The sequence below is a fragment of the Fistularia commersonii genome, chromosome 10, assembly GCF_037954325.1.
Source record: "Fistularia commersonii isolate RoL2024-O1a breed Wild chromosome 10, RoL_Fcom_v1.0, whole genome shotgun sequence".
NCBI classification, from domain to species: Eukaryota; Metazoa; Chordata; class Actinopteri; order Syngnathiformes; family Fistulariidae; genus Fistularia; species Fistularia commersonii.
The window spans coordinates 14791589-14810599 of NC_141293.1; the positions used below are offsets into that span (position 1 = coordinate 14791589).

Consider the following 19011-nt stretch of genomic DNA (forward strand, 5'->3'; position numbering starts at 1 on the left):
CACACCTTTTAACACGCTCAAACTGACTCAGACAGACACACACACACACACACACACACACACACACACACACACACGCTAGAACCAAGGCACGTACACAACACAGACACACACACACACACACACAAACATACACACACACACCCATACCAAGGTACGCAGGCACACACACAGGCTCAAATCAAAGCCGGGCACTCAAACGCACACACTGTAACCAAGGCGTGTGCGCACACACATATGCACACGCTCAAACTAAGGCTCACACACACACAGACACACACACACTCAAATTGAGAGAGAGAGAAACACACACACACACACAAATACACTCAAACCGAGGCGCACACACACACACACACACACACACACACACACTCATACCAAGGTACGCAGGCATACACAAAGGCTCAAATCAAAGCCCAGGCACTCAAACGCACACACTGAAACCAAGGCACGTGCGCACACACATACGCACACGCTCAAACCAAGGCTCACACACACACAGACACACACACACTCAAACTGAGAGAGAGAGAGACACACACACACACACACACAAATACACTCAAACCGAGGCGCACACACACACACACACACACACAGTCAAACTGAGACACACACACACACACACTCAAACAGAGAGACAGAGACACACACACATACACACACACACACACACGCGCTCAAGCTGGGGAGCACACACTTAATGCAGGGGCATGGTAAAACCGGGGAACCCACAGGGGAACCCAGGTTCTTGAGGAGATAACGGTGTTTCACGTCATTCGGCGGGATCATTAGCATTACCGTGGCGACAGCGGCCATTAATCTGCGTCCTTGGAGACGAGGGAAGATGGATGGAGCCCAGCCAGTGGTGACCTTTGACCCCGGAGCTCCCCCTTCTTTTTATGGATCTTTAATGAGTCGGGTGCCTGAGGGGTTCTCTGCGCTCTGAGAGGGTTCCTCTGAAGCTCCCTGCTTCCCATCTGCTTCCGGTGCAGACGGAGACTTCCTGGGTCCGACCAAGGTGTGGGTTGGGTCCTCCAGGTTCTGCAGACTGTGAACCATCCTCTGGTTTGGTTGAGAGGTGAACTTACCCAAGACTGACCCATCGCCAGTTTGTTGTAGCTACTTCGTCTCCATGGAAACAGATGTCCTGTTGGCTGCCCCTCATTGGTCCCCTGATTAGCCTCCTCCCGGTCTGTCCTGATGGTTCTCAGTTCCAGTTCAGAATCACAGAGTCCATCGATTGTATCTTTGACCTTTGACCCGGATTCCTCCTGTAGCCGTGATCTCCTCGGGTATCTCAAATGTATCATGGCTACATTTATACCGGGGGTGGAGGAGGAGGAGAAACCACAACATCCTGAATGTTCGTGCTTCAACATGAAAAGCTCATGTTTCACCTGTGTGTGTGTGTGTGTGTGTGTGTGTGTGTGTGTGTGTGTGTGTGTGAGCGAGAGAAGGGATACATAGCTTTGGGTTTGTCAACAGCGTAAATGACCTCCTTTCATCCTGAGCAGCTTCAAACCCTGAGGAGCTTTTAATTATACACACACACACACTCACATATATATCCACAGATACACACACCCAATTACACACACATACAGGCATTCAGACACACACCCACGTATTGATACAGCACAAATACTCAAAATAGCAGTGACTCTGAGGTGCTCAGGTCTTTAAGACCAAATGCCAGTTCTGTTGGTTCTGCTGAGATGGTACCATCTGATGGGTCAGTTCAGTTTCAGACCGAATCATCTTTAGGTGGAGTTGGTCCGTGACAGGAAGTAGAGAACACTTGCTTCTGTTCCGGAAATGTTGTGGATTCAGTTGTTCTTGGACCTAGAACATCATCGTTGCTGCTCAGATGAGGTTTTCCAAGAGAACCCGGGATTCTAGAGGCCTCAGTGAAGGGACTGACTCAGAACCAGACTAATAAAACCTTTATTACAGTGAAGACACTTTAGTCGGGCAAACATCACTGCATATTCACGCCACATGACCCACCACCTGACCTCCTCTGACGAGAAGGGGTGTTCCACCACATTGAACCACACAATGTTGCGAGCCAGAACCACAACCGACTCCTCGTGTTGCTGCAAGGACAGCTTCAAATCTTCCCGTTCTCAAGGCAAATAAATCGTCTCGGGTTCTGCGTGGTTCGTCGTGGGTTCTATCAAGCTGGGGATGAATCCGGGGATGTTTTGCGATGCTACATTTGGAAGACGTTGGATTTTTGCTCAGTAACGACAGCGTGTTCATTTTGTTGAGGTCCAATCAGAGACGTCGGGTGTCGGGCGTAATGCTAACGTCCACCCGCTAACACAGAACAGGTCTGGCTGGTAGCTTCAGCTTTAGGTTTTGCGGCAGATGCTCCAATCAGTGCTCGCCTTCCCGTCTTTGTCTCCAGCACCAGCCGTGTGATGGGGGGGGGGAGTCCAGTGGGGCCGTCGCTGCCTGAACCTTCATTCTTCTCTTCGTCCTTGTGATGCTGAAGGTCTAAAACCTCTGGGCTACTTGACACTTGTGGTTACGGCAGGAACCACCGCTCGCTGCCTAACACCAGCAGGGTTCCTCCACCCAAGCAGGTGGAGTTCCGACTTATTGTGGAACCACCTCTCTGTCTGGTGTTCGCAGCTTCTGAAGATACCGGATGCTTTCAGAGTCCCGGCGTAGCTTTGAGAACGGGTCTGCGAAGAGGACGCTATCATCTCCCGCCTCTGAGCTTCTGGGCCTGAGGGATCTGAAGGGCAAACCGCCGCATGGCGACGCTGATGAACACGACAAACGTGGTTGTCATAGCAACGGAGCGGACCGGGCCAGGCGGCTGGACAGCGGGTGTTGCGGCACAATGTGACAGAAAACTAGCATCTTCATCTAAAAAAAACGAACTTGTGCTTTTAAACCTACTTAGACCGGCATGCTGGAGACAAGAGCCCCGGGGGAACCCTGTAAACATAGTTACTCACTGACAGGAAACAAACCGCCGGGACAGGAAGTCCCGTTTGCATGCAGAACAACAGGTCATGCATCGGGTGCAGACGTGTGAAGGCAGCTCTTGTTCTTCTGGACGAGACCCAGAGGTGGAACAACGTGAGAACATTCGACAAACTTTAGTCCAACTCTTACGAAAACTGAGCCGAAGTGGAGTTCCGGATCATGGAGAACCCCAAGGTGCGGACTCCGGCCGTGCATGCAGACAGACGCTAAAGATGCTACATGTCCAGTCCCACCCTGCGTTCTTTGTAAACGACAGTACGAGGTCACAGTCGGGGGAATGCTGCCCCCGGAGGTTGGAGGTCCGTCTGCAGACGTATGGGTTCCAACCCGCCAACAAACATAGCAGGCAACGTTTCAGATGTTCTTGACATGTCTGGGCTTCAGGCCAGATGGATCCATTCCCTGACATCCCAGGACTAGGGCTCTGGGGTCCCCTTGCCCGTCAGAGACTGGAACCATCACTCACAAATATTGCTGACAGGAAGTCATAGGTCCTGCCAGAAGCTCTGGCTTCCTGTGAGCAGGAACAGGAAAACTATCAGGGGACGCTACTCGGGGAGTGCAACTCCGGGAAAAAAGCTGAGGGCTTGTGAGTGATTCCTTAACCCTTCAAAAGCCAATTTCAACACGTCCCTCAAATGCCCCCCTTTGGTCTTCTGATGGAACACCACCCAGAGGGAACCTCCGTCTGAGGAACCCGTGGCTAGAAGGACTTCCAACTCTGTTTGGTTTTCCTGAAGTTTGTTCAGCGTCCGATTTCTGATTCCATGGACTTTCTGAAACCTGGTTCTGGAAGAGCTTGTCAAGGAACCCGATGGCGTACTGGCCCATCAGAGGCTTACTCATCAAGATGGCATCAGTCAAAGCTCAAGAGACAGAAATAGGAGAAGAGACTTGTTGGAGGGGAAAGGACCTGGATTTGTCCTGAACAGGACATCCAGGGGGCGGAGCCACGTAGCACCCTTAGCATCTGTTTTCACAAAGAACGAGAGACAGTACACATGATGTTCTCTATCCAGGACATGGACTTTCTCAGGGGCCGAAGGGCCTGGAAGACTGGAACTGGCTGGGCACTTTGGGCTTGATGCCCCTGCTGTTGTAATAATCCACCACCTGGTGGGGCACTTCTGCTAACACCGTCTTGGCCAAGGCAGCTGGAGACGCCTGTGGGGGGGACAGGAAGTGACATCATGCTGAACATCGACACACTGACGTAAGCATATGCCAGCCAACCCAAGTTTAATCAGCTAATGGTTGCTAACACTAGTTAGCTTCAGCTTATACTAGGTAACATTAGCTAATGCCAAATCACACGAACCAACATCAATTAAACTAAGTCAACACTTGCCAACATCAGCTAATGCGACCTAACATCAGCTAACCCAGGCTAACATTAGCAGGGTGCTGTGAAAAGATCCAGCTGAGTTTTTGTCACGATTGAATGTCTAATGCTCTCAAAACTCCTGAGAACATGAGGAATGATTAAACACAAAAGAGCGGAAATGTTCTCCGGGTCAGAAGCAGGTGGATTCTGCTGATGGCACACCAGGCCAGGCAGCAAGGTTCTGAAGGGGCTCGCCTGACAGTCACCACTGGGATCTATTCAATGGCTACATTGTTCAGAGCATTTCTCACTGGGAACCCTGAAGAGGTTCTGTGGAAAAGGGCTCTGTTAAATCACGTTGAAACGAAAGAAGACTATTGGAGGGGGGAGGGGGGAAGGAACGAGAACCGCAAACAGAGGTTCTTGATGCTAAAAAGCCCAGGTTTGGAGGACATCGTGGTTCTCAGTTGGTTCTAAACAATTGTTTCTGAACAATTTCCTATTTTGGGGATAAAAATTGGTTGTCGATCAAACATCGGAAGAAGAACCCGAGGCTGGAGAGAAAACCAGGGAATGTTCTGGAACAAAACAGCCTTCAACTGCTGGAGAACCGGGACTCTTCTGAGAGGAATTCGAGGAACCTCGAGGCCGCTGGGAGGCAGAGGGAGGACATGAGCTGGCAGGAGGTTCAGTCTTCAGGAGGCCTGAAGACTGGACCCAATGACATTCTATGTAAGGTCCAGGTTGTTCCTCCCCGAGCGAGGAGAACCAAAACCAGCCTTAGAACTGAAGAACCAGCAGTCGGAGCCACTCACGTGTTTGAAGTTCCGGAAGGGAACAAACTGGACGATGTCCCTCAGAACCGGTTCCCCCTTTGGAGAACGCAGGATCCCGTCGTCCCCGTCCAGCATCTGCATGTCGCCGAAGTCGGCGTTCCCGATGCCAACGATGATGATGGACATGGGTAGGCGGGACGCCCGCACGATGGCCTCCCGTGTATCCGCCATGTCTGTGACCACCCCGTCCGTCAGGATCAGCAGAATGAAGTATTGCTGAGGCACAGGAACCCGTCACAATCACTTCCTGTCTGAGGTCTGGAACCGGGACCCGGTCAGACCGACGAGATCTCACCATGGCCTCTTTGGTGTGGACCTCCTGCGAGGCGGACTGTGCCACCTTCTGGATGATGGGAGCGATGTTTGTGGGCCCGTAGAGCTGCAGCCGTGGGAGGCAGGCCTGGTAGGCCTCCACCACCCCCTGGATCCCTGGACAGACCCCAACCCCAGAAACCCCATTAGAACCCAGCAGAACCACGGCAGCTTTGAGCCAAAGGCAGAAGATACAAGGAAAGGAACATGTTTGAAGGTCTGAAGGGGCTTAACGGGCTGACCTTCACTGACCAGAGGAACCGCAGGTCCCATGCCCACGGAACCAGAGGTGCACATAAGTACCTGGTGCACAACAAGTGCACACAAGCACAAAGAGAAACTATTGGAACCCCAAGAACAGCAGGAAGGTTCACGTGGAATTGAACCAGCAAACTGAGGAACCAGAAGGTTCTGGAGATGTTCTGCTGCCAGACGGAACCAAACAGATCCAACATGGCCACCGCCCTGACCCAGGCCTTGGCCCTCGTGCGAGGACGGGCACCTCGCACAGTGGACTCCAGAGGGAAAGCCCACCTGCACACTCTGGGTTCTCCTCATTGAAGTTCACTGCAAAGTCATGGGACACCTGAGGGGAGAAAGAGGGGCAGGAGATGAATCACATGTCCCAAGAAACTTCAACACAAAGAAGTTGACTTCCTGTGTGGTCCTCTAACTCCTCCATGTTCTCCGAGCGGCCAATCACAAACCTGGAAGTCCGGCGGGATGCGAGCCCCAAAACCGAAGGCTGGGAACATCTTGTCACTGAGGAAGAAGAAGATCTGTGATTGGCCAAAGAGTCGAGCATCACTTGTAGTTAAGAACTGACATCTGATTGCAAGAGAGACCAAGACAACGTTCCACAGCAGCAGCACAGTTGAGGAGCACAGCCAAGGTTCTGGTGGCCCAGCAGAGGTTCTCTGGGTTCTACTTACCTGTCGTAGTCCTGGCAGATCTCCCCCACGGCCACCAGCGCCTTCAGGTACTCGTTGGGCTGGAAGGGGTGGATGTAGTGCAGCGAGCAGCTGTTCCGAGGGTCGCCATTGGACGCCGTGAAGTCGATGGCCACCTGAGGACAGATAGCCAATCAGAGAGCCCTGCTGCTGCCCCGGCAAGCTGAGGGCGGGGCTTATTCACAAGTCATGTCAAGAGCTCCTCCCAGTCTCTGAGTGGTCACAAAGATCTAGAGCCTGGAAGACACATGTGGACCAGTACACCCCCCCCCCCCCCCCCCCCCAAACACACACACACACACACACCCATAACACAGAGCTGGACCACAAGAGGCGGGTGAGCATGGAACTGAGGAACGAAACTGTTCTCCGTCCTAGAAGAAACCATCCACCATCCTGGAAGGAACTGTTCTCCATCCTGGCAGATGGAAGGTCCGACCACAGCTGCCTCTAACTGGGACACTGGCTGGGCGGATGGCATCACCATGGATACAGTTTCCATGGCAACACTGAAACCGCTCACAGTGGAAAACCAGACTGGGAATCGACTGTGCGTGTGTGCGTGTCTGATTGAATGTTAGCGTGAGTATCAGCCTGAATGTATGTGTGAGTGTATCAGTCTGGGTATGTGAGCGTGTGGGGTGTGAAGGAGTCAGAGTGTGTGTGTGTGTGTGTGTGTCTGTGTCTGTCTATGTGTGTGTTTTTCAGAGTGTGTATTAGTCTGAATGTGCATGTGTCTATGTGTGTTTGTCCAAGTTTGCAGCGGTCTCGATGAGTGTGTGTGTGTGTGATATCAGTCTGTGTATGTGGTGTGACAGAGTCCGACTGTGTGTGTGTTTGTCTGTGTATCAGTCTGAGTGTGTGTGTCTGTGTGTCCTCACCGTGAACTGGATCTGGCAGCCCCCCATGATGTAATCCAGGAAGGAGTGCATCTTGATGATCTATGAGAAACAGACAAGTGATGTCACATGTTGCCACAGTAACCAGGATGCCGATGCACGGCCCTGCCGGTCCAATCAACAGCTCCGCCCCCCCCTCCCTCATGCACCCCCTGACCTCTGACCTCAGCCTGCCTCAGACTCATCTGGACCGGCACCTCCAGCCAGGTCGTCTCCATGGAGACAATCCAGGCTGCTGCTCCAGCCCTGGCCTGAAGGTAGCGCTCACCTTGCATTGGTTCAGGATGACGATGCCAGAGTTTTTGTAATTCTTCTTCTTCACTTTGTACTTGGGGTTGATACAGGGCCACTGCACCTACACACACACACACACACACACACACACACAAAGAAAGTCAAAGAGAGTGCGGATGACTGAAGTCCTCTGATTGCTCTTAAAATCCCTGCAGTGAAATGTAATGATTGATTGAGCCCCCTCGTCTTTAGCGCCATCGTTATGGAAGATTGTGGAGTCTTTCTTCCCACTGAGCGACTCTTTGGCTGCTATGGCCTGATGGTTTGAGGGGCGTAGCACTCTGCAGGAGGATTCTCCTGGATGTAAGGTGTCTGTTTGCAGGCATAAGGCCAAGCCGAGGCTGTAGCCAGTTGTTGGCATTCCCGTAAATCTTCCTGGTGCTTCCTGCCAGGATGTGCGAGCACTCCGTCGATGTTGGTTTCAGGCAGCCTGTGATACGGACGGAGGCAGTATCCTGCTGAGGGCAGGATGAAACTCCTGTGCACAAGTAGCTCCCAGACTAAGAGACGAGGGGCAGAGGATTTCAAAGTCTTTGGGTTAGCACCCCTGGAAGTCCCAAGGAGCTTGGGGATAATGGTGTTTCTCGCACTCACTTTCACCTTGGTTGTCGCTGTATGGAAAAGAAAGGCATCTGCAAAGGGTTAGACTCGGTGCTCAAGGGCGGCTCCTGACCAACCGACCCTCAGAAGACACCTGGCTTCACGATTTCTCAGGTAAGAGGCACACCTGTGTCTCTGATAGGTTTGCAGAGAGATGGCTCTCTGGTCTGAGCACTTTGGGGTGTTGGAGAGTCTCGCTTCCACTGTTTTGAGGTGGCCATCTTGTGTACCTATACCCAGATCTTCTGCATAGATGAAGCACCTACTATCTTCTGCATAGTAGGTGTCGGCACTCCTTGTTGGTCACTGATGTAGATGTTAGACTGGAGAGGCGCAAGCCCAGTTCCCTGTGGGAGGCTGTTCCCATGTCTTCACAATCTGCTTTTATTTGCTCCAAGCTCAACAAAGAAATGTCTCTTTTCAAGCATGATTTCATTTAACTCCGTTGACAGGTGTCTTTTGTGATCCCCAGGATCTTTAAATGAAGAGGTTTACGGTTGACTGTATCACAAGCGTGTTGGAAGATCAAACTCCACCATGCCACCCCTTCCTGGTAGCCACCTTCAACGTACTGGGTGAGTCTGAGTACTTGGCTAGATGTGGACTTGCTAGAACAGAAACCTGCTGGCAAATGACATCATGCTGAGGACATCATCGACTGAAGGGGGGAATTCTGTTCAGGATCAAGTGTTACAGCTTACTGGTGTGACTCAAAACAGAGATTGGGCTGAAGTTCTTCACAGCAGATGGGTCTGTTCCAGGTTCCAGCAATGCTATCATGTGGGCTTCCTTCCAAATGTGAGGGAGCTTGTATGTTGAAGTTTATAAAGTTGCCGAAGAAGCATTCTCTACACAGGTGACGCAAACACTTGGGCGGCTTTGTTGGGATGTTGTTTACTCCAAATGCCTTTCCGGGTTTGTAGGTAGAGACTCCTGTTTCCTGCTCCTCCATGGTGAAAGGTCTTGTGAAGCCAGGGTCCTTGCTACATTTCTCTTCCCACACTTTCCATTTACGAGCAATTGGTCAACAACTTGGTTGGCAGTACCTCGCCCACTGGGGGATTGTGACTGTTGAGATCTTTCATGATCTGTCCTTCACAGGAGCTGTTTGATGGACAGTTGTTGCAAGTGAACTGCCGAGCTCCACTGCAAAGACTTGGATGCTATGGTCTTCTGACATGTCAGTTTTTTCTCAACTTGACCTGTTTTTACCAGAGGTGGCTCAGTGACCAAGACCTTCCAGGTATCCTGGGACGGTGGTTTTCTCCTCCTCCAGGTGGAGTACATCATAGTGAATGGATCACCTGAGATCCCTTCAATATCCCCAGGTATGATAGACAAAGTCGGCCTCGAGGAGGTCCCTCGTTTTTGGCATGGACTATCTTCATCCCAAGAACATGAACCCCAACATTCAGGTGTTGAATATTCTCTTCTGGAGAACAAAGTCCACTTCTTTCAAAATGATGAAGAAAGGATGAGGGTCACATCAGCAGGCAGCTGATCTTCTGATACATGACGTTCCCCTTCATGGAGCCTTCGTTGCCCAGGGTGGTTCTGGGATAGATGTCTGGGGGTTCATCAAAGGCTGGAAGCTCCTCCCTCTGAGGCTCGGAGCCCAGAAAGCTCCTTCCCTTTTCGACTTGTTTGATCGAGTCCCTCTGGAATGAACCAGATCTTCAGCAGCTAAAACTGTCCTGCTCCCACAAAGCGCATGCCAGTTTACTAATGGGGGCAGAAGGGGGGAGAGGAGGAGGAGGAGGAGGAGGAGGAGAAGAAAAAGGAGGCGGAGGTGCATAAGGGGGAGGAAATTGGAAATTAGCAATAAAGTTGAGGGCTGGTAGGAGTGGAAGAACCTTTCTCTTTGGAAGCTGACCTTCAGTTCCTGTGGTCTCTCTGGCTGTAAGTCTTGTTCTCGCAGAGTTCCTCCTGTCTCCAGGAACAGCAACAATAAGTTTTGACAAGGCTTTGTTGCTGACTGTGGCCACCAGGGTCTCCCGTGTGTCCAATCTGATGTTCAGACCCATGAGATCCCGGGAACAGGAACCCCTGCTTCTGGCTACCTCGCCTCACAGGAGGTGAACGTCCAGGCGTCCTAAATCCCCCGCCCCCGGGTCAGAACCACTGTGTGACATTTCCAGGCGGGGAACAACACTCACCTGGCGACCGTCGATGGCACCCCTCATCTCATTGAAGGAGGCCTCGAACTCCCCGATGTAGTCATGCTTCCCGTTGGAGTCCCAGTCCCACACAGTGCACTGAGGACACGCCAGAACACGCATGGTCACATGGAACACGCCAGAACCGGAAGGAACATGGCTGAGGGACCATCAAAGACCTGAGCTAGTACCCTGAGCTGCTTCCCTGGGTTGGGTCCCCTAGCAGGGTGCTGAGCTGGTTCTCCACGCTGGTTCCTTGAGCTCATTCCCTGATCTGGTTCCCTAGTTCTATTTGTGATTCCACCCAGACCCTTGAGCCGCAGTTCTCTCTGTGCCCACCAGGGACAGCAGAGAGCCACAGCTCATCTGGTCAGTGTTTTTTTTGGTACTTTACACACACACACACACACACACACACACGTACATGCAAATATGTTCATACACACACACAGAAACACACACATCTAAGCATATGCACGTAAATACATGAACGCACACATGCATCATATAAAGACACTGTGTGTTTGAGTGTGTGTGTGTGTGTATGTGTTTGTGTGTGCGTATTTTCCCTCTCATTAAGCCATAGATCTCCATCCGTAGATCTCCACCTGCTCCTCTTAATGAGCGTCTGTCAAACGTGATCCCCGTTCTTTGGCTCCTCCTCATTCTGGAGGAGGAGGAGGAGGACACTTTCTCCACTCCAGTTTCACATTAGCTCTGAGATCTTTCTCTAATCTTCTGCGTGTGTGTGTGTGTGTGTGTGTGTGTGTGTGTGTGTGTGTGTGTACCTGCAGCTTGCGGTCATGGTCTCCACTGCAGAGCGAGTTGAGGGACACCTTGAAGGTCTTCCAGACAGGGTTCAGGTTGTTCATCACCGTCTTGAGGAGAGGGTGACAACACTGGGTTAAGGAGGTAAGAGGCTGGTGTTTGTGTGTGTGTGTGTGTGTGTGTGTGTGTGTGTGTGTGTGTACCTCAGTCCTGTAGACCAGCTGCAGCGTGGCATCATCATTGAGCCGATAAATCTCCAGGAAGGGGTCAGACTTGGTGAAGAAGTCCTGGAGGAGGACAAGCAACGTCAGCAGGAGGAAGGGGAGGACCTTCTGGAGCAGGTCTCCACCAGAGATCACTGATACATCACCATGGCAACAACTTCAACACTTCACTACCGCCATGACATCTGAGCAACGCAGGGTCAGTTTCCCTGTTTTGCACCGGTGGTCCTCAAGAGGTCCTCCAGAAGGTTATATCTAAGAAAAATTTAAGACCTCCTGGAGAACCAGGCGGAGAGCTGCGGTGGAAGCAAAGCCCTCCTGATCCTCCAGGCTCCAAAATGTTGGACGGTTCTAACCCCAACCCTGAGGAACCTCAGTGAGGTCTCCTCCAGGCCTGCAGAAGGCCCGTGGAGCAGAGCAGGACCTCCACCTTGTCATCCAGCTTCCTGGCGCTGAAGGACAACTCGATGTAGTCGTCGTTCCCCGTCAGCTCCTCCGCAGAGATCTGAGGAAGCAGGAAAACGCCAACTTCACACCTCCTCGCCCAGTGACATCATCACATCACACGACATCATCACATCGCATAACATCATCACATCACGTGACACCATCACATCACGACACACAGGGGACCACCTGACACTACAGACACAAACTCCAGGACGGAGGAGGAGGAACAAGGACAGACCTTCACACCTCCTCCTCTAATTACATCGACACATGACGGATACATCCGGAAGGAGGAGGAGGAGGAGGAAGTAGGAGAACACAGACCTTCACACCTCCTCTTCTGATGACATCATCACATCACATGACACACAGGGAACCACCTAAAACTATAGACAGAAACTCCTGGAAGGAGAGGAGGAGGAAGAGGAGGAACGAGGAGAACATAGACCTTCACACTTCCTCGTCTGATGACAACATAACATGACAGATACTTCAGGAAGTCAGGAGGAGGAGTAGATGGAGGAGGAAGAGGAGGACGCACGGAAGGAGCTCCTCACCGTGATGATGGTTTTTCCCACAATCCCTCCTGGTCGAAGGAGAGCCTTGGACAGCTTCCTCTGGGAGATGATCTGAGCACACACACACACACACACACATCACAGGAGAGAGTGACGCTAGGATGGACCTGATCAATGATCGATTGGTTCCTGATAGGCCGTCAATCACGAGCAGAATGTCTGTTTCCATGGAGACCAAAGATGATATCACCACCGCCGACTGGGATGTGAAGCCAGAGCCGACGGTGACGTGCGGAGCTGGTTTCCATGGCGACGCATACCTGGCCCAGCGTGCACTCCACCCAGCCCAGGAGCTCCGCCTCCTTCAGCCCGTTGTGGCTGCTGTTGGTGTCCAGCAGCTCGAAACGCAGGCGCTGCACCTCCTCGAAGTAGAAGTCCAGCGTGAAGACCTTGGAGTAGGTGGGGTTGACGCAGCTTCGCATGACCTCCGTCCGGTCCACCTGCAGGAGGACCAACCCTGGGGTTACTCAGGATGGAGGACAACCTGGACGGAGGAGCAGCAGCTCCACTTGAGACTGCTGTGAGCATGTCAGCTGCTCCTACGGGAATCAAACAAACATCATCCCTTTTTGAAGTAGATGGAGGTAATCTGAACCTCCTGTCCTTCTCTGGACACAGAGAAGAAGAAGAAGAAGAAGAAGCCCCGCTGACATGGACTGGTTGGGTGGAGGTAGAGAGTGAAAATCCTACCGCAGGGAATTTGACTGCAAACCCAGCGCCGTGTGATTGTTGGGTTGTCTACTTTTAAACTGGCAAAAAATTCAACCTTCGGAGGTCTGACAGCGAAGCCCTGTGGGACACTGCCTGGACAAATACACCCTACTACAGGGGAACCCGAGGAGATCCTGCCCTCTGACCTGCTGCATCTGGAACAACCGGGTCCACTCACCAGTGCCTGATTGATTCCTGATTACTAAAGATGAGGTACTGAAATATCTACTCTGGTGCCTGATTACTACAGAGCGTGTATCTGAGCCTCCTGCTTGTGTGCAGACCACGGACGAACTTGTAAAAGCAGCTTCTAAAGCTGCCAGTTATGGTCCTAATTGAGGGATGTGGCGTTTGAGGAGAACGGAGAAGAGCTTGTTAGCGTCAGCGGCTTGGGCTCGTACCACGAGTCCACGGCGTCAGAAGAAACTGACGAGAAGCCAAATCCCCCCTTAGAAGAACTAATTAGCGAGGAGCTGCTGTGGGTGCAGTCAGAATGACGGCAGAGATGGAACGGCTTTAATTGGAAAACCAGACCTGGTGGATCTCAGACAATGGCTTCCTCCTCGCATCACCTGGACCACCTGCCTCCACCTCACATCTGAAGGGGTCCAGGTGGTCCGGCGGTGAGCGCCTCCCCCCCCCGCAGGCGCTCTCTGGTTCAGTTCTACATGGAGGCTCCATGTTCTCTCTGTCTGCCTGGGGTTCTTCGGGTTCCTCCCGCAGTTCGAAAACATGCAGGAGACACTACATTGTCCAGACGTGTGGTTTCGGGCAGGTGCTGATGGGAAAACATGGAGCCCCCATGCCTGGAGAATCCGGGAACCCCTGGTCCACCGGGACCTTCTCCCCGTTCTGCCGAAAGAACGAGCCCGCTGAGGTGTGTGAAGTCGGGTGACCGGAGCGGGAACCAATCAGAACCAGGCACCAGCAGGTAAGACCTTCTCACACATCCATCATCCATGGCCTCCAAAGGAGTGTATTCACCAGCTGTACCACGGCTTCACCTCTGCAACCTTTGACTTCCTCACTGTGTGTGTGTGTTTGTGTGTGTGTGTGTGTGTGTGTGTGTGTGTGTGTGTGTGAGAGAGAGAGAGAGAGAGAGTACATGAGGGGGGTGTGGGTGTGTGAGAAAGTGTACATCAAGTGTGTGTGTGTGTGTGTGTATGAGAGAGTGTATATCAGGTGTATGTGTGTGTGAGAGAGAGGGAGAGAGAGGGTACATGAGGTGTGTGTGTGTGTGCTTGTATGTGGTGTGTTTCAGTGTGTGTATGTGTGTGTGTGTATGTTGCCTTTTAGTGTGAGTGTGTGTGTGTGTGTGTGTGTGTCTGTGTGTGTGTGTGTGTGTGTGTGTGTGTGTGAGAGAGAATGTGGTGTGTTTCAGAGCGCGTGCGTGCATGAGTTGCATTTGAGTGTGTGGATGTTTCGGTGTGTCCCTGTGGTCGGACCTCCATCCAGTGTCCATGGGACTTCATGTTGAGGACCACGCAGGGGTCGGGTTTGGAGCGGGCGTCCCGGTCCGGCAGGCCTTTGCAGGTGAGACGCAGTTCCACCTTGGTGAGGCAGGGGGCGCTGAAGAGCCCCAGGGTGGAGGCGGCGGACTCATAGATGTCACTCATGGTGGGACGGGAAAAACGGGACTGGCCTAACAAACACACACACACACACACACACACACACACACACACGACCATCTGTATCACTCAGCTATTGAGAATTGATTAATAATCAGACAATTAACATGAATGTATTAGTCTCTGGTAAAGCAGCAGGAAGACTCCATCACCTCCATCCCTTCTCCCACCTCATCACCTTGCTAAATTCAATCATCTCCATCTCCTCTCGGTTCCACCTCTTCCACCCCTCCATTATCCCTCATCCCGTCCATCAACCCTCTCGTTCATCTGATCCCCCCCACCTTCTCCTTCTCCACCTTCTCCTCACCCTCAGTGCATTAAAAATATCCCTCGTCTCAGTTTCAGCGTCGGATCAGGTTTAACTTCCCGGACGAGGACCAAGAGGTCTGACGGTCGGCAGAAACCCACGCCTCCTCCTCCTCCTCCGCTTCCACCTCAACCTCCACCTCTTCCCCATCCTCAACCTTCTCCCCTTCAACCTCCACCTTCTTCTCCTCCACCTCTTCCCCACTGGAGGTTGAGGAGCCCCCATCATGTCAGACTCCGACCAAAGACCACCACAACAGATCACAAGGTGGACGTGATGATGTCATAGTGCAAACCACCGGAGGGGCGTGGCCTAAGGGGGGGGCGGGGTCATCGACCTTTGACCCCTTCGGTCCTCCCGACCCGGGGTGACGTCGGTCCCCCGCGTGCCGATCGGATCGATACCGACGGGAATCGACCGGTGGATCCCCGACAATCGATAAGTTGCTCGACTCACGTCAGCCGCGGCTCGTCTTCTGCTCCTCTGTCCTCCTTCAGACCCGCAGGAGAAACATCTCCGTCAACTGCCGCTGCTTCCTGATGGTCGACGAGCCGCGCGCCCTCCCGAGCTGCGTGCGTGCGTGCGTGGAGAGAAGAAGAAGAAGAAGAAAGTTCGCGCGCTCAGACGCTCGGACCTGAGAGGAGCTCCGCGCGCACGTAATCGCGGGCACACGCCTACATCCCGCCCTCTCTCTCTCTCTCTCTTTTTTTTGTTTTTCTCTCTGTTTCTCTCTCTCTCTGTTTCTCTCTCGCGCTCTCTTTGTCTCTCTCTCTCTCTCTCTCTCCTCTTCTCCCGCCACCTCGCGCGCCTCTTTATCGGGAGTCCTCGCGCTGTGCGGGGTAGAGGCGGTGCGGACTGTGGCGCCATCTAGCGGCGAATTGCGGTACTGCAGCAGGCAGACCGAGCGCCCCCCCACACTTCCTCTTCCCTTCCCCGCCGGTCTCCGCCGCCACAATGATCGGTCATCGGTCGGGATCGATATGTCGGGTTCAACACCAACCTTTTTTATTTTAATTTTTTTTTTTTTATTGAACACAACTAGCATAAACAAATATTCATATGTACAAGTAAACATGGCAAGGTAGAATCGAATGTCAACGAAACAGCCGGGGATGAGAAAGCAAAGAACATAAGGACATTCGTTCTGTATGTAATCAGAAGTTAATAGTGTTTGTGAGAAATGTTTAATGCTAGACAAAAAGAAAGTAAGAGAAAATAAATAAATACATAAATAAATGAATAGATAGATAAATAAAAAAATTTAAAAAACCCGAAAGGGGAATATAACATGTATTAACTTGGTGGTTCACAAGGACTCTCAGGCATCAAACTGCATATTTTTAGCTTTTTGGATTTTTCAATAAGTCTTAAGGATTTTTTATATAAAGAACGTGAAATTGGGGCAACACTTTTGCATTCTGTTTTTGTGAATGGAGATCTTAGCCAGGGCTGAAATAACACTGACACATAGTTCATCTCTTTTGTTGCTTAAAAGTAAACCAAATTTTATGTCATCTCTTGAGAAGGAAACTGGTGACGATGGAAAATTTTCTTTAACCCATTTTTGAGTTTTAGCCCAAAAACCCTGTACTTTTTCACATGAGAAAAATATATGGTCAGTGGTTTCAATGTTGTCTTCACAAAAGGTACAGATATTATCTTCAATATTAAAGTGTACTCTCAATAATTCCTTATAAGGGATGTGCAAAATTGTGGCAACTATAGAGGGATAAAGTTGATGAGCCATACAATGAAGTTATGGGAAAGAGTAGTGGAAACTAGACTGAGAGCAGAAGTCAGCATTTGTGAACAGCAGTATGGCTTCATGCCTAGGAAGAGTACTACAGATGCAATATTTGCGTTGAGAATGCTAATAGAAAAGTACAGAGAAGGCCAGAGGGAGCTGCATTGCGTTTTTGTAGACCTAGAAAAAGCATATGACAGGGTGCCAAGAGAGGAGCTCTGGTATTGTATGAGGAAGTCTGGAGTGGCAGAGAAGTATGTTAGACTGGTGCAGGACATGTATGCTAGCTGTGAGACACTGGTACGGTGTGCTGTAGGGGTAACAGAGAAGTTCAAGATGGAGGTGGGACTCCATCAGGGATCAGCTCTGAGCCCCTTCTTGTTCGCAATGGTGATGGACAGGCTGACAGATGAGGTTAGACAGGAATCCCCATGGACCATGATATTTGCGGATGACATTGTGATCTGTAGTGAGAGCAGGCAACAGGTAGAGGAAAATCTAGAGAGGTGGAGGTATGCTCTGGAAAGGAGAGGAATGAAAGTTAGTCGCAGCAAGACAGAATATATTTGTGTGAATGAGGGGAACTCGGGTGGAACGGTGAGGCTACAGGGAGTGGAGATCAAGAAGCTGGAGGATTTCAGGTACTTAGGGTCAACAGTCCAGAGCAACGGAGAGTGTGGAAAAGAGGTGAAGAGACGGGTCCAAGCGGGTGGAGAAAAGTGTCAGGGGTACTATGTGATAGAAGACTTTCAGCCAGAATAAAAGGAAAGGTGTACAAGACAGTGGTGAGACCAGCGATGATGTATGGACTAGAAACTGTTACAATGACCAAAAGACAGCAGGCAGAACTAGAGGTTGCAGAGATGAGGATGTTGAGGTTCTCTTTGGGAGTGACCAGGATGGATAGGATCAGGAATGAGTCTATCAGAGGACCAGCACATGTTAGATGTTTTGGAGAGAAGGTCAGAGGAGCCAGACTGAGATGGTTCAGTCATGTACAGAGGAGGGATAGAGAATATATTGGTAGACGGATGCTGGAATTGGAGCTGCCAGGCAGGAGGTCTCGAGGAAGACCAAAGAGAAGATTTATGGACGTAGTGAGAGAGGGTATGAAGGTAGTTGGTGTGAGAGAGGAGGATACGAATAATAGGGTTAGATGGAGAAAGTTGACTTGCTGTGGCGACCCCTGACGGGAAAAACCGAAAAAAGAAGAAGAAGACTCTCAATAATTCCTTAGATGGATGGATGTCATTCATAATTTTGAGTGGCTTTTGCCTTGGGTATGGGTAGAGTCAAATACATAGTTCGCTGCGTGGGAATGAGATGAGATTGGAACAACTTTATCTATCCCAAAGGAAATTGTTGTGCCAGAGTTTCAAGTAAAAACATAACAGTAATCGTAGGAAGGAGGAAGAATAAGAAATACAATGAAATATAAATTGTCTTAACTGTTAACTGTTAACTTCAGAGATTTGGACATTCCCTGCGGCTGAGGGAAGAGGAATTAAAAAGTCTGATAGCTTCAGGTAGGAAAGACCTCCTGTGGCGTTCAGTGGAGCTCCTCGGTGGTATCAGTCTACGACTGAAAGAGCTCTGACAGGACATCAATGTGGCATGCAGGGGGTGATGGACGTTGTCCATGATGCTGAGGAGCTTCCTCATCATCCTCCTCTCTGAAACCTGCACAACAGACTCCAGCTCTACTCCCAGGACAGATCCAGCTCTCCTGATGAGCTTGTTGAGTCTGTTGGTGTCAGCTGTCTTGAGCCTGCTGCCCCAGCACACAACAGTGTAGAAGATGGCGCTGGACACCACCGAGTGGTGGTGCTTTTGACGGTTTCACTTTCATTACTCCGTCGCACTGTTGTTACTACAAAGTACTCGGATACTCGATATTACTCTCACTTCTCATTTGTTTGTTACTCCTTCTTACTGTGTTACTCCACATTACTTTGTTACTCCTTATTACACTGGTATTCCTTGTCGGTCCTGCAGCATGGTCCTGCTGCAGGACCATGCAAAAATCGATTCCTTATCAAATTTTACCAAATTTATTTAAAATATTATTTTTGTCTTCTGCATTTTCTATCCAGAATTGAGATTCCCTGGGATGACAGTGGGGGTAACTGTGGTTGTACGGTTTCACCGCCGACCTCCGAGCCGTTTGGACGACGGCACTTCCGGTTACGGGCGGAGTCGTCTTATTGTGAAAGGCCAG

General features: G+C 51.0%; 1 protein-coding gene across 1 annotated transcript; it reads right to left on the reverse strand.

Annotated features, from left to right (window-relative positions):
- Nucleotides 1–1947: 1947 nt before the first annotated feature.
- cpne4a (copine IVa) lies at nucleotides 1948–15761 on the reverse strand. Its single transcript, XM_086153942.1, has 16 exons — nucleotides 15506–15761; nucleotides 14554–14750; nucleotides 12658–12837; nucleotides 12377–12448; nucleotides 11800–11874; nucleotides 11349–11432; nucleotides 11166–11255; nucleotides 10378–10476; nucleotides 7596–7682; nucleotides 7310–7369; nucleotides 6411–6544; nucleotides 6186–6240; nucleotides 6013–6064; nucleotides 5462–5595; nucleotides 5146–5382; nucleotides 1948–4170 (listed from the first exon to the last, which is right to left on the reverse strand). The coding sequence occupies exons 2-16, from the start codon at nucleotides 14722–14724 to the stop codon at nucleotides 4039–4041; spliced, it is 1662 nt and encodes a 553-aa protein (XP_086010068.1). The 5' UTR covers nucleotides 14725–14750; nucleotides 15506–15761; the 3' UTR covers nucleotides 1948–4038.
- Nucleotides 15762–19011: the final 3250 nt, after the last annotated feature.